The sequence below is a fragment of the Notolepis coatsorum genome (genome assembly GCF_963971535.1).
Source record: "Notolepis coatsorum genome assembly, chromosome: 2".
Classification (NCBI taxonomy): Eukaryota; Metazoa; Chordata; class Actinopteri; order Aulopiformes; family Paralepididae; genus Notolepis; species Notolepis coatsorum.
The window spans coordinates 78,736,802-78,752,072 of NC_140166.1; the positions used below are offsets into that span (position 1 = coordinate 78,736,802).

At 41.3% G+C, this 15,271-nt stretch overlaps 1 protein-coding gene across 1 annotated transcript in view; it reads left to right on the forward strand.

Annotated features, from left to right (window-relative positions):
- Positions 1–15,271, forward strand: part of mybpc3 (myosin binding protein C3) — a gene marked incomplete at its 5' end in the record, with an annotated part of 145,178 nt that overhangs the window by 36,025 nt on the left and 93,882 nt on the right. The window contains 2 exons of the mRNA XM_084308237.1: positions 7,650–7,767; positions 7,935–7,983. Coding sequence (XP_084164363.1) covers positions 7,650–7,767; positions 7,935–7,983 — 167 coding nt within the window. The remainder of the gene's footprint in view (positions 1–7,649; positions 7,768–7,934; positions 7,984–15,271) is intronic.

The following is a 15,271-nucleotide window of genomic DNA, read 5'->3' on the forward strand; positions in this document are numbered from 1 at the left end:
GTGCATTGGAAATACAAACATACTTAAAATGAGTAAATATTATTCATTTTAACACTTTGGTTGCCTAAGGTTAAATTAATGATATACCATAGATTGCCAGCGCTATTTGTCTATGGAGAAAGTCCCCTTCTTTGCAGGGCTATAACTTTTGAAATTCTATTGCTACATTGCCATTATTAGGGCCCATTCAAAGTCCTATATGTATTGTTCATTGTGTAGCAACGTTAAACTTTTTCATTCACATATTCATAGTAAAGTATGGTCTAATGTATAAGTATGTTTTCATCTCTTTCTGCAGCTTTCTCCAGAACGTGATATATAGCCCCAAATGCATTATATTGATGATGAAATACAGTTTGATGGCAATCAGCGCGATATAAAAAAATTCCAACTAGACGTACTTCTAGAAGTTACTACACGTCATCTGATGTTGACCGGATGGGCGAGGGGGCGTTTATAATTCCGTGGGCAGCGTTATACCAATCATCTAATGTGGGTCAAATGTTGATAATATCAGTTATTATCGAAGACGGTAACGTTACACGCTGAAACTCACCCCAGTCTCCGCGCGCCGTTGGGCGATCATCGTCGAGTAGAAATTTTATCATTATGGGATATATTATTACCCGGTCCATCTCCAGCTTGTATAATGGTATATACGTCCAAATCATGTTGTTTATCGAGTTATTGGCAATCGATCGCTATGTAGAGTGACGAGCTAGAGTCACGGGACATGTACCGAGTGGCCGGAAGCAATACGGACGTCTAGCAAAACCTCTAATGCGCTTCCTGTTAAGCGCTTGCGCCGATCGGCCACCAGATGGCGCTCCTGAACCGCCAGAGAGCTCAGTGGGTCCTGCTGGTGGATCTCAGGCCAGCGGAGGGACATTATGAATCCGATCGCAGATTTTTGAAATATTGATATAAAGACGACGTACAGCGTCCCCCGGCAACTTTAGCATGGCCAGCAAAGACGTCTAAAGACGGCTCCCGGCAGTCAAAGTGTTAAACATGTTTATATTATTTATAGGGCTATAAAACAAAAAACTAAAAAGTTTTATTTTCTTCTTCTCTGATTTAACAGCAGGTGGGTCGGCGCCCGTGCGCCCCTAGTGGCAGAGCCGCCACTGGGTTCCTCCATGTAGCCTAGTTCCCAACAGTCACCAAATACACTCCAAATACAACTCTCAATCGCGTTCATGAGAATGGGATGGACGTACGGACAGACATATGGACACACAAACTTCAAGACGTACATATGGATGGACAACCTGATAACATGATGCCCCCGGCATCATGGAGACATAAAAACAGTGTAGGAAAGTTTCATCTCATTTGGGTCGACAACCTCAGAACATTAATACAGACCTCTAGCACATGACTTTTTTATGAATTTTTGAAAATGTGTACTTTACATTGCGCCACCACCAGGACTATCACTATATTTTAGGCGGCCTAGTCTGGCATGGGACTGGACCTGTATGCAAAACCTTTTACATTTTCATGCATAGGTAGGTGGTTTTAGTATTTTCTTTGGTACTATTGTGGGGCGACAGTGGCTCGAGAGGTAGAGCAGTCGTCTGGCAATCCAGAGGTTCCCAGTTTGATTCCCGCTCCTCCCGGGCAGCTTGCATGGTTGCCTCTGCCGTCGGTGTGTGAATGGGTAAAAAATTTGAGTAACAAATTGTAAAGCGCTTTGGATAAAAGCGCTATATAAAAAAGCAGCCATTTACCATTTACCCCATGTGGAATGATTTTCAAGTAATTTTACAGTTATGATCAGATACCTTTACCCAACATAACTACCACAGTACATGACGATTATCCAAATGATTGATGGATTTTGTGCTTTAAGGGACAAGCTCACTCCAGGTCACTGGTGATGTTGTTGTTTATCCAATTGGGCCCATTTATGTATGTTGTTCTCCTGAGGCTCTGTATCAAATTGGGTGTTGATTGGGCCAAACTTGAAAAAGCCTAGAGAGAACTGTTCGTCCCAGAGACACTTGTAGAACCCATTCAGCTGCATAGGTGTATGAGTTTGTTTATTTATTTTTTACCCAGGGACAGTGCACATTTTCCTCATCCTGTTCTAGCTAGGCCACGCTTTAAAGATAGGGGTGCGTCACCTTGTTTGTAGAGCTATATCTATATTCTATATTATAGCTAAGGAGACAATACTATGGTCATTTGACAGTCAGTATCTTCCGTCGAACATGCAAAAAAGAATTAATTCTTTCATGTATACGTTTACACGTTATCCCGTGGTGAATATAAGTATAGTTTCGGAGTGATCCGGGCTAATTCCTGGAAAGCTGAGTTATAGAGCGCTATGTGAATTCTACTAAAAGCATTGGCGTTTCATCCCTGGACACGCTACTATTTCCTTTTTTTTAATCCACTTTTTCTCCAAATTTTTTCTATTTTTCTCCCATCCCAATTTCGTATTTCCAATTCTTCCCTCCCCTGTCTTGAACGTTGCTAGACTATGCCTTCCACTGGTCGGCTGTAGTGAGGATAGAAGCCTTGCATCATGTGTCCCCTCCGGTACACGAGGAGGCAGCCTGTCGCATCTATTCACCGCAGCAGCTCAAACTCTCACTGGCGAGGAGTAACGCGTGGGAGGCTCACGCTGCCCCCGCTACTTCCTGTTTCCGCCACACCCAACCACACCCAACCGACCTGTAGGAGTCGCTGTCCACAACGTCCAATCCCCACCCACCGGCTTTCCCACCCCTAACACTGCCAATTGTGTTAGTATGACGGCCGGCCAAGAGCTGGGCTCGGTAGCAACGCCGAGAGCTGGGCTCGATACCAGCATATCCTGCGTTAGTGGCGAGCGCCTTGCCCACTGCGCCACTCAGCCGCCCCTGACACGCTACTATTTCCAAATCAAATGCATCGAGTGTCCCGGACACTTTTCTTTTTTTTAAACTTAAATTTGTATTAACATTTATAGACAAACAACACTTATACAATACCTACAATGACATCAATAACATAACAGTACATTAACATGGGCCCCTTGAATTTGGCTGTGTTCAGCCTCCCAGACCCCAATGAGAGGGACCCCCCCCCCCTCCGGCCCTCCCACCATCCACCCCTAGAAACCGGGCTCCCCCACATCCCAGGTCCGTCCCACGTGGGACCGAGCACTCAGCGACACGGGTCCCTTGAATTTAATTGGGCCAGGTCCAGCGGAGGGGCGAGCGGTGGTACTCCCCCCCACCGAGCCAAGCCCACCACCTCCCATGTCCCCGGACACTTTTCAATGTGATCGTGTGAACCTCTAGGCTTCTCTGTACTAACATTCTCTGCCCGGTAAGAATTAAATGTAACACATGGTCTGGAACAGGGTTTACTGCACTCTCGATACTGCCACCTAGCCGGATCTGGCCGGTACTGCACCCTCGGGACGCCAGTAGCGTCTATATTAATGCCAGCCCAAGAGTGCAAGAGTGCTTCCGCATTCGCCGGTAACCAATGCGCATTTTCTTTTTGACGCCCCACAAACGCATGCTTCCCTTGTAACGTTAACACAGCCCAGCTGTCAACTGTACTTTGTAATGTTATGTTATTTCGGGCATTCATAATGTTATTTCGTGACTGTTCATTGTAACGTTAACACAGCCCAGCTGTCAACTGTACTTTGTAACTTTATGTTATTTCGGGCATTCATAACGTTATTTCACGCGACTGTACATTGTAACGTTAACACAGCCCAGCTGTCAACTGTACTTTGTAATGCTATGTTTTTTCAGGCATTCATAACGTTATTTCGCGCGACTGTACATTGTAACGTTAACACAGCCCAGCTGTCAACTGTACTTTGTAACGTTATGTTATTTCAGGCGTTTTATTCATAACAAACATTGACGCGATTCCGCCCAACACATATGTAATATTAATAGGTTTTGCTCACAGAGAGATAGATAAATAAATAAACATAATCACGGTTATCTACCTCAACAACTGCATGTACTGTAGAAATGTATGTTTCAGTGCAGATAAAGGTACTGTACAAAATAACCTCTAAAACACTGCTAGAATACACAAGAGAGATAGATAAATAAATAAACATAATCACGGTTATCTACCTCAACAACTGCATGTACTGTAGAAATTTATGTTTCAGTGCAGATAAAGGTACTGTACAAAATAACCTCTAAAACACTGCTAAAATACACAAGAGAGATAGATAAATAAATAAACATAATCACGGTTATCTACCTCAACAACTGCATGTACTGTAGAAATGTATGTTTCAGTGCAGATAAAGATACTGTACAAAATAACCTCTAAAACACTGCTAGAATACACAAGCAGTTAGGGTGCGCTGTGTTAACATTACAATGTACAGTCGCGCGAAATAACATAATAACGTTACCGGGGCCAATCAGGCGAATGCGGAAGCACTCTTGGGCTGGCATTAATATAGACGCGTCCCAGTATGCCTTTTAATGGCAACATACAGGTCCGTGACATTGAATAGAATATTAAAATCGGAAAAAAGGAAAACGGACCAAATAACGCATATATACGTGGTTGCCGTTCAACGGTTGTCGAGCAAACACATATATAAACATTGTTTGCGCATATTGAGTTAACCTGTTAAGCTGTAGCCCTATTTTCAGAAATTCCGCCTAAAGGTACATGGCCAAGTAAATGGAAGATCGCTCCACTTCTACAAGGTCAATTTGCATGTTGGTATGTAGGAACATCTAGGGACCTGGGGTTATGTATTCCCAGTGTCAGAAATATTGTGTCTGTTACTAGGCTTGAGTAAATTGTGATGAAACAAAGGAGAATATAAATTATGATTTCTTTGCCCATTTTTGCCGGTGAATAACACCATGAAAACATTGAGGTTCTTTTGATTTCGCTCACTGAGCTCATTCAGCCCCTTTATATTAAGTGTACAAAAAAATCTTAGCAAATTAATAAAGGGAAGATGATTAAACAGAAGGATTTGTAGATACAGTAATAAATTACAATCCATTTTAATTATAAATTCATATTTGACCTTGAACTTGACCTTGACCTTATTATGGCCAAATCATACATCTATGGATAGTGAAAAAGCACCTCTTTCCAATGGCAGTGTTAAATCTGGATTTAGTCATTTCCTCAAAAAAAAATTAACGAGAGAATTAGCCTTTTTCCGATAAATTCGTATTTTCGGTAAATCTTAAAAACATCGGTAAACAAACGTAGTGTATTTTCTGTACTATGTATTGGTGTTGTCACGATACTGGAATTTCGAGCTTCGATGCGATACCTTGGGGGGTATCGATGTTCGATACCATTTTCGATACCACAGGGAAAAAGGTTAAATCTTAAATTATTATTTCTTTTTATAGGTTTTGCTTCTGTTGCTGGTTGGTTCTCCTCAGCTTCTCTCTGGTACTGTAGGAGAGGATAGATATGGCACTTTTGAAACAACTGTTCATAACTGTTCATCTCACTTCAATCGTTTTTGTTGCAGAACATGGTGTTTTCTCAGGCAGACAGATGTAAACACTGTGGTCTGTGTTGCATGTGCCTGACGGGCTGAACTGTTTGTATTGCAGTCATGTTCCGACTTAACTGAATGCACATGTGTGTGTGTGGACTGCTGTACTATTGCGGGTATTGAAGTGAACAATGCAACTTCCTTTTTATTTATTATTTATTAATGATTAGGTGTCGATATTTCGGGAAATGAGTATTGAAACAGTTTTGGGTATTCAGAATCGATATGTGTCGATTTTTCGATATTTTTGACAACACTACTATGTATGTGTGTATATATCGATATATATGTGTGTTTGTGAAACTATAAAAGCTGAAAAAAAAATTAAATAAAAAAAATAAATAAAAAAAAACGTAGTGGTGAAAATATACACTTTGACTGCTGTTTTGATAGGGTTAAGGTCTTTACTCTTGGCTACATTTGAAAAAGAAACACAACATTAATTAATACGGTCTGTATTGATTTATGATAAAAACAGCAGGGTCCCCTTATAAGGGGACCCTACAGCTTAACAGTGAACATCTTCAGTTTCCACATCAATGTAAATGTGCCAGATTTGAGCTAATTAGCTAGTTTCCATCTGTAGTCTCTGCCTAACATGCATGTCTTTATGGTGTGGGAGGAAACCAGAGTACCCAGAGGAAACCCACGCAAACACAGGGAGAACATGTAAACTCCACACAGAAAGGCCCCCTGCTGGGGTTTGAACCCAGGACCTTCTTGCTGTGAGGCAGCAGTGCAGCAGCAGTGTGTTGTGTTGTAGAGGTTTTGTGTTGATCTGGTATGGGAGTTATGGACATTTAAGCTTGACTCTGATTCCTAGTGCCTGAGTAGTGAGAGTCAATGGGAACATGTGTACCAAATTTAGGACTAGGAATTTTAGTGGGTTTCTTTTAGCGGAGGAAAATATTAATAATCCTACCTAATACAATAGGGCTCCAGCTTCCAGCTTATTTGTATTTTATTTTTTTATTATTTTTTAAACAAACACATAAACAAACATGACAACACACGATAAGATATAATAATAATAATTTAGGACCTGCTCCGAGGTCATCATTTGGCACACATGCGAACCATGCATACAATGCGTATCTGCGATTAACCCATCCCGTCGTCCTTCCCCCCCAAGGGCAGCCGGGAGCAGACAGGCGCCACGTGAGCCGCGCCAGGGGACCAATCCAAGTGCTCCTGTCCGTCTTCGTCAAGGACGCCACAGCGTTAGCGATCTTGTTGTTGTGCATGTTTTTCCATTGGGTTTATCTTATCGGGGGGGGAAACCCTTGCGAGCACGGGGAGAACATGCAAACTCCACACAGAAAGGCCTGGGAGATACCCCACCTGGGTAACTGGCATCATGGAAACCTGGTCCCCAAGCGGGATTCGAACCCTGGACCTTCTTGCTGTGAGGCGACAGTGTTAACCACTACACCACCGTGCCGTGATTATATATACAAGCATTAGTTGTCAGTGCACATCCAATGAAATCACATTTTAGTTAATTGTCTTATATAGGATATACCCTTAATACCTGTTAATACCTGTTGGACCCCTAATTATACTAATAATAAATAGATCTCTCAACCCACTAGTTCAGGTATGAATAGCCACATAACATCACAAGAGACGGACATGGTTATTTTGTTTTCAAAAACAACATCTGCTTACCATACCCACACTTCAGTTATTATGATGTGTTTTAGCCTGTTCTATTCAAGATGATGAAAACATTTTATACTTTTTATACTACATGATTGCGCATAAAAAAAAAAGTATATTCTATCCCTCTGGTGTTTTTCTTAGAAAATAATCTGTAATCAAAATATCTTGAAATGTAAGATATTTTGATTACATATATTTGTCTAAGCAAAACACCAGAGGGATAGAATAGACATTTATTGAATGCCGTTTGTGGAGAAACCAAGGAGTCCACACATACACATCTCTTTTCCAGGTGCTGAGTCAAAAGAGTTAATTCATGCAATTCAAAAATACTTCAATATTAGCTCCGAATATCTTTCTCACTTTATCACATTAAAAGTTAAATGCAATTTTGCAAACCCTCACTGGCCTTTTTATCACATTATGTGAAGTGATTTCATACATACCTGACTCTCATGGCTCTTGTGTTTTACAGGTCTACACCTTTGAGATGCATGTCATTGCAGCCAAGCCAAGTTTTGCTGGAAATTACAGGTGTGAGGTGTCATCTAGGGACAAGTTTGACAGCTGTAACTTTGAGCTGGCGGTACATGGTGGGTGTTCCTGTCAACCGACAACTTATTTCGATTTTAGTTGATCTGTTTCTTTGTTTTCTGCAGTCATTTCTATGCTTACTTTATGATTTTGTTACTTATAGTTTTAGTATTCGATTTATCTTTTCACGTTACCTATTGTGTCTTTTTCTTGTATTGCATTACAGAGGCTCACCCTGTGGAAGGTTTTGACATTAGGGCAGCTTTTAGGCGCACGTAAGTTTTCTCATTTTCTCATGTTGTGTGAGTGTAGCCTGTGCATGTATAGGCAATGTGAAATAAGTACACAATGTTGGGGACTGATGGCACAAGATTGAATGGTTACAAAACACTTAATGGTTCATTAATTAATGCTAAAATACTAAGTAACATACAAAAGCATTTATGAACAATTATCAATTCAGTTTCAACCATCAACTACTGTGCTCCCAAATGTACTATAACAAATTATGAATTGCTTGTTTAAATCAAGCTTTATTATATTATCATTATTATATTATATTATCTACGTCAGTGGTTCTCAAACTTTTTACACCAAGTACCACCTGAGAATGTAGCTGGCTCTCCAAGTACCACCATATGACCGGCGTTAAAATACAGTCTATTCAGCTATGCACAGTTCACGCAGGAGGCAAATGTATTCCTAATACCATTATTTATTGTTAACTTTTGTCAGACACAGCCACAATGTACAAAGGGATAGCATTGGAACTAGCAAACGCTTCCACCCAACTCATACAATGCAAGGGGCATTGAGAACATAATAACAAGCAAGTGAGAAAATTAAGAACAACTGTATTTCAGCAAATGTACTTAATTCTCTCTCTATCTCTATCTCTCTCTCTCTCTCTCACACAGCAAGCAATTGTCCATTATTCTCTCTCTCTCACACACACACACACACACACACACACACACACACACACACACACACACACACACACACACACACACACACACACACACACACACACACACACACACACACACACACACACACACACACACACACACACACACACACACACACACACACACACACACACACACACACACACACACACACACACACACACACACACACACACACACACTTATTTTGTTACAAAAACTTAATTTCCTGCATTCTGGTGCAGGACTTTTTGAATTTTTACCCTTTAAATGCCAGTGTTTGTGATGGGCATCACAAATTATTGTAAAAAAGAAAACACATATTCAATACATTTTTGAATTTTTACCCTTTAAATGCCAGTTTGTGTGATGGCATCACAAATTATTGTTAAAAAAAACACACAAAGTAAAATATTTTCAATATATCAAATGCAAAGTAAATTTTTCTGTGGGGGATTATTACAGGCTAGGCATGTGTCAATGATTAGCAGCAACACATATTTTGATGGATTTTTTGTAATGTCAGATTTAACAGCAACTCTTTTCAGAAAAGTGGGAGTATTTCATTTTTTATCTGACATTACAAAAAAAAATAATAGAAAATAAAGGTTATGATCAGGGCTGAAGTTGAATTAAAGATGTATGACTGTTTAGACTGCATTACTCTCTGTCACAGTGATCTCCTGGTTGTTCCCCACTTAGGTTATCTAACTATCGCGCCGCCGCAACCAGAAACACTGGCCTGGCCTGCTTCTAAGTTCAGTGGCCTGACTGAAAAAAAAAAAAAAAAATTGTGCTTTTTTGTAAATGTTTTCAAGTACCACCAGCAGTACCACCAAGTACCACTAGTGGTACGCGTACCACAGTTTGAGAACCACTGATCTACGTCATTATTATTTCTGGTATAATCCATCTGAAAGGGTAACACATTGTGGTGTACATGATATGATCAGTGTAGATTATCACTAATATACATTGTGTTGTACATGATATGATCAGTGTAGATTATCACTAATATACATTGTGGTGTAGATGATATGATCAGTGTAGATTATCACTAATATACATTGTGTTGTACATGATATGGTCAGTGTAGAATGGATGCAAACTTTTATTTAAAACGGACACCACAGCTACATTGGACCAGTCACAGTGGACAGACCAGATGTGTTGTTTTGCGTGTTTATAGCACAAGTAGTTTTCAACACCAGTCCATTGAGGCTTTTCTAAACGATAGAATAAAATGAACAGTATAATACAGAATTAAAATCACAAATCAGAACAAATAGTTACCAGAACAAGAGTCCATGATCAAAACAACGAAAACCAGTCCGCGTATCACTAATATGCATGATTGATTGATTGATTGATTGAAAAGTTTATTAACAGATTGCAGAATGGGTACAGTACAGTACAGCTCAATACATACAATTGTTAAGGGGATGCAGACCAGAGAAAGACTTTCGTCTTGTTTACATCAGGGTCCCCCATTTTCAATTCATCATAACATATATGACATACATGACATACAGATAGACAGTACTGCTACATCTATACATTTATGACATATCAGATTTGCAAATACAGTACTGTTTGTGATACAAAAGTGTCCAGAAAAAGAGTGTATATACATTTGGCGTAGAAACTGTACATTGGAGGCGGTTGGGTGGGTGGGGTGATGTTGGGTGGGTTGGGTGAGGGCTGTACATTGGAGGTGGGGGGGGGGGGGGGGGGGGTTGGGTAGGGGACACACACACATTGTACACTGTACATTGGAATACTGACAAAGCCTTACTTGGTCATTTACTGTTTTTGTTTTACTGCATTGTGTTGAAGACAAGGATGATGTGGTAGTAGTATAGTTTATTCAGTCATCATCTCACACAATACAATATACACAATCATTTAACAATATTTAATTTGACAGTGACTGAAAAGGTACAGACTGAAGCATAATGCTTATACATGCCTGTCCTATATTCTTAAATTAACAAAATTAAGACTCCAAAACAGTATTCTAAAAGAAAATAGCAAAAAACAGTATTATTCACCTTTGTAGTTCAAGTTCAAGTTTCAAGTTTCTTTAATAGTTGTCATACAGAAGTACAGAATACTTTTATACAAAATGCTTCTTACTGTTGCGCTCCAGAGACTGTGCAAGACAAGATAAGTATGAAATAAAATAACATAGTAAAATTAGAAGTAAAAAAAATGAGGTCACAGTGTTCAGTTTAGACATATGTACAATGTTCGATGCAGAATAGACGTAGTTACCATACAATATACAATACTGTGCAGTGTACTAATATACAATACTATATAGTGCAAGGCAGAAATGGAAAAATGGGACGAGGTGCAATTTAGGTACAATTCACAGTAGGTGTACGAGTTGTAGTGCAAATCCTTTATCAATAAATATAAAGTGTAAGTGTGTTTGTGTGATCTAAAGTGTGGAGAGTGGGTGCTGCAGTGTGTTGTTTGTTTGAGTGAGTGTGTGCGTGTTTGTGTGTGTGCTGTGTGCATTTGATGGTTGTTGCATAGTGATTATTGTTCGTTTAGCGATTATTGTTCGTTTAGCAGCCTGATGGCCTGGGGATAGAAGCTTCTTCTGAGTCTTTCTGTGCTCGTCTTAAGACTCCGGTATCGCTTGCCTGACCGCAGCAGTTCAAAGAGGCAGTTGTTCGGGTGGCTCGAGTCCTTAATAATTCTCTTAGCCTTCCCCTTGCACCGCTTGTTGTAAATGTTCTGGAGGGTGGGAAGCCCCCCTCCAATTGTGCGTTCGGCTGAACGTGTCACTCTTTGTAGTCTGCTACGGTCTTGTGCAGTGCTATTCCCAAACCAGGAGGTGATGTTGCCGGTCAGGATGCTCTCTATTGTACATGAGTAGAAGTTCCTAAGGATCTTCTGACTGACTTGGAACTTCCTTAGGCGCCTGAGGAAGTAGAGGCGTTGTCGTGCCTTCTTCACAACACTGTCAATGTGTGTGGTCCATGTCAAGTCCTCGGATATGTGGGCTCCGAGGTACTTGAAACTGTTCACTCTCTCAACCGGTGCCCCGTCGATGCTGAGGGGGCTGTAGTCCTTGACCCCCGACCTCCTGAAGTCCACAATCATCTCTTTTGTTTTGCTGACGTTCAGGGAGAGGCAGTTCTCCTGACACCACTGTGACAGGTTCTCTACCTCTTCCAGGTAGGCCCTTTCGTCGTTGGCAGAGATCAGGCCCACCACTACTGTGTCATCAGCAAATTTGATGATGGTGTTGTTGTTCCGCTGTGCTACGCAGTCATGTGTGTACAGGGAGTAGAGGAGGGGGCTCAGAACACAGCCCTGGGGGGCCCCTATGTTGAGCGTGATGGATGAGGAGGTGCAGTTGCCGGCTCTTACCACCTGGGGTCTGCCCGTCAGGAAGTCCAAGACCCACTGGCAGAGGTCATAGTTCAAGCCCAGGTCCCTGAGCTTGGCTATGAGTTTGGAGGGGACTATGGTATTGAATGCTGAGCTGTAGTCGATGAACAGCATTCTCACATAGTTCCCCTGCCTCTTGTCCAGGTGTGATGCTGCTGTGTGCAGCACATGGGCTATGGCGTTGTAGTTTTCAAAAATAGCTTTACAAACCATTTTCTTAAAAACTAAAAGCTAATTACTCATTCTTAACTGTATATCAGCATTGTTCAACAAGTTAACACCAGTAATAGAAATACACCTCCTTTTAATCCCTTTCTTAGCTTTTTGAACAGTAAATGTACAAATATCTCTCAAATTATATTTCCTTTCATGTATGTGATGCAGCTCTCCGCTGTTCTTGGTGAAGATAGTACTGCAGTGACACGCATTGACAATGTCGTGGAAGACGTAGTGCTGCTTATTAATGACCCGTCCGCATTCGACGCAAGATGCAAGAGCGTCCGTGTAGGATCCATTTCTGCCGTATACTGAGCCTAGTCAGAAAGTGCTCAGCAACGCTCTGAGCGACTCTGTTAACGCGCCCAATGACTTTGATTATGTCCTCCAGTGAATCCTTGTTTTAATGTACAGGTCAATGAGATGATGGAATACAATAGGAACCCCTATTGTAATTATTTCATACATCATTTCATTGAGATGTACTGTAAGTAACGCAAGGATTCAGTGTCCTTTGATGACATCACTGGAGGACATATCCAAACTCATTGACTCTCAATTACTGTCTAATTAAATGAACGTGTGCGATACTGTTTATAGTTGAGGGATATGTTACGGACTAGAGCCAGTCTAGAGGCTCCAGTTTGATGGTCCAAGCTGTAATCCTCACATTAAAGGAACACGCCAACATTTTGGGAAATTAACTTACCGTCTTCTCCAGAGAGAGACAAGAAGATAGATACCAGTTTCCTCTCTGTGCGTTCAGTAGAAAGCTATCTGGCTGCATGTTAGCCTAACTTAGCACAATGAATGGAAGCGGACATGGCCGGTTAGCCTAGGCATTGTCCAACTAACACCTCTCCCGAAGGCTAACCGGCCATGTCCGCTTCCATTCATTGTGCTAAGCTAGGCACACAGAAAGCCAGATAGGTTTCTACTGAACGCAGAGAGGAAACTGGTATCTATCTTCTTGTCTCTCTCTGGAGAAGACGGTAAGCTAATTTCCCAAAATGTTGGCGTGTTCTCTTAAGTGTAGGAAAGGAATTAAGGAAAAGAAAACAGAATGCGTAAGGTTATCTTACTTATGATGTACAATATCTCCAGCGTGGCACCTGCTCTGTCCACTGCTTTCTTGAGCGGAGCGACCAGGCAGTGGTCGATACGATAGCAGTTCAGTTCTTTTAATAGTAATCGGTTGATCTGGTTTTCTAAACAAACAAAGTTCCCAAGGCTGTTCACGACGAGTAGCTTCCTGTCTCGTGGCCAATGGCGTTCCACTTCCTGGTCCCACACTCCGTGTATGTCCCCAGCATTTGTCTGGGAACACCAGCTGATCTTCATGGGTTTTTAGTTCCCGCTTCCCAGCGTGGACATGTGTTCAATTAGATTGAAATGTATTGTCATCATACTCCACAAGTTGAGTACACCGGAAATAAGTAGGCCATATATATTTATCTCAATGAAAGCCAGCTTAGACAGAAGGTGAATCTAAAGAAGGAAAATGCAAAAGGAGAATAGAGAAACCCGTCATATTTCTCATTATTCACTCCTAACAGATATGTATTGATCCCAGAGTCTCTGCGGTGGCAGGCGAGTGCTTAGTCCACTGCGCTACCCAGCTGCACCCAGCAAAGAGCCTTCTAAGCAGACTTTTGTATATCTCATTCCATTTGGCGTCGCTCACTCTTGGATGTGGTAGCTCGCAAGCTGTGTCACCGTGTCGAGTTTTGCCGGAAGCAGCTCCTGTTTTTCCGATGAGAATACTAGGGTATAGATTAGGCTAATGAGCTTCTTGGCAGCTCTGACCTGCATGTGTAATGGCACCCGCGTGGCCTCTCTCTCTCTGATCTACCCCTGGGTCTCTCTCTCTATCACAACAGCAGGCCGGGCGAGCTGCATGAACAGCCACCCGGCAGAGTGAGTTTAGGACGTGCAGGATGTGCTGAGGGACATTCCCACACTCAACAGTACAACACCCAGGGGTGTAAAGAAAAGTACCCAGAAATTATACTTAATTGAAAGTATGGGTACCGTCTCAAAATCGTACACAAGTAAAAGTCAGAGTATCTGGGTAAAAACACACTTGAGTAAAAGTTTAAAAGTTTCTACTTTTAAATGTACTAAAAAGTAAAAAAACTTTTTTTCTGACTGTCTATTCTTCTGATAGCAGGTGTTTAATCAAAGATCCCCGCTTTCTAGTCTTGCACAAGGACCAATCAGCATGGGTTTGGGCGGGTTCATTTTCCATTGATGGGGATTTGATTGGCTGTCTTTAAATAAAGTGCGGCCGCAGGATTAATAACGTTAACGTTAGTTCGGCCAGAGAAACAAATATACTAATTAAAATGGTTGGACCTGCGAGATTTGTACTTTGTAGGTCTGCATTTTAAATGTAAGGAGTAAAAAGTATGTTTTTTTCCCTCTGAAAGGTAATTGAGTAAAAGTACAAGTGTTTTCAATGATAAGGATACGTGCTCCATGAAACCCATTGCCAAGAGAAAGTCTAACATGCCTACATACTTGTATAGTACCATAACGGCCCCTGAAACAGCATTGACCATATTCACGTGGTGTCCATTTTGCTCTTCATGGTCATGCTCAGGTTGGGATTCCGCCATGTGAATTATGGCCACTTGCCAGCTTCCACAGACCTGTTTAACCCTGCATGTTTTGTTTTATTTTGTTTGGAGGAGTGTTGCTGTTGCTGCTGCTGGCTAGAGCAGGTCAAGATCCTATTCCAACCAGCCCTTATAAAATAAGATAAGATAATCCTTTATTGATCCCCTTGGGGAAATTCAGGCATCATAGCAGCATGGGGGAGGGGAGGTACAGGTAGTAAAATACATGATACAGGTCATAGAATTATAGTACAGTGGAGAAGTAAAAATAAAAATAGAATAAAAATAGGCAGTGTAAACAATATAACAATATAATTAACTCTGGACATGCACATTATGGGCAAGTAGGCAGTGTAAAAAGGTCAAGGTGCAAG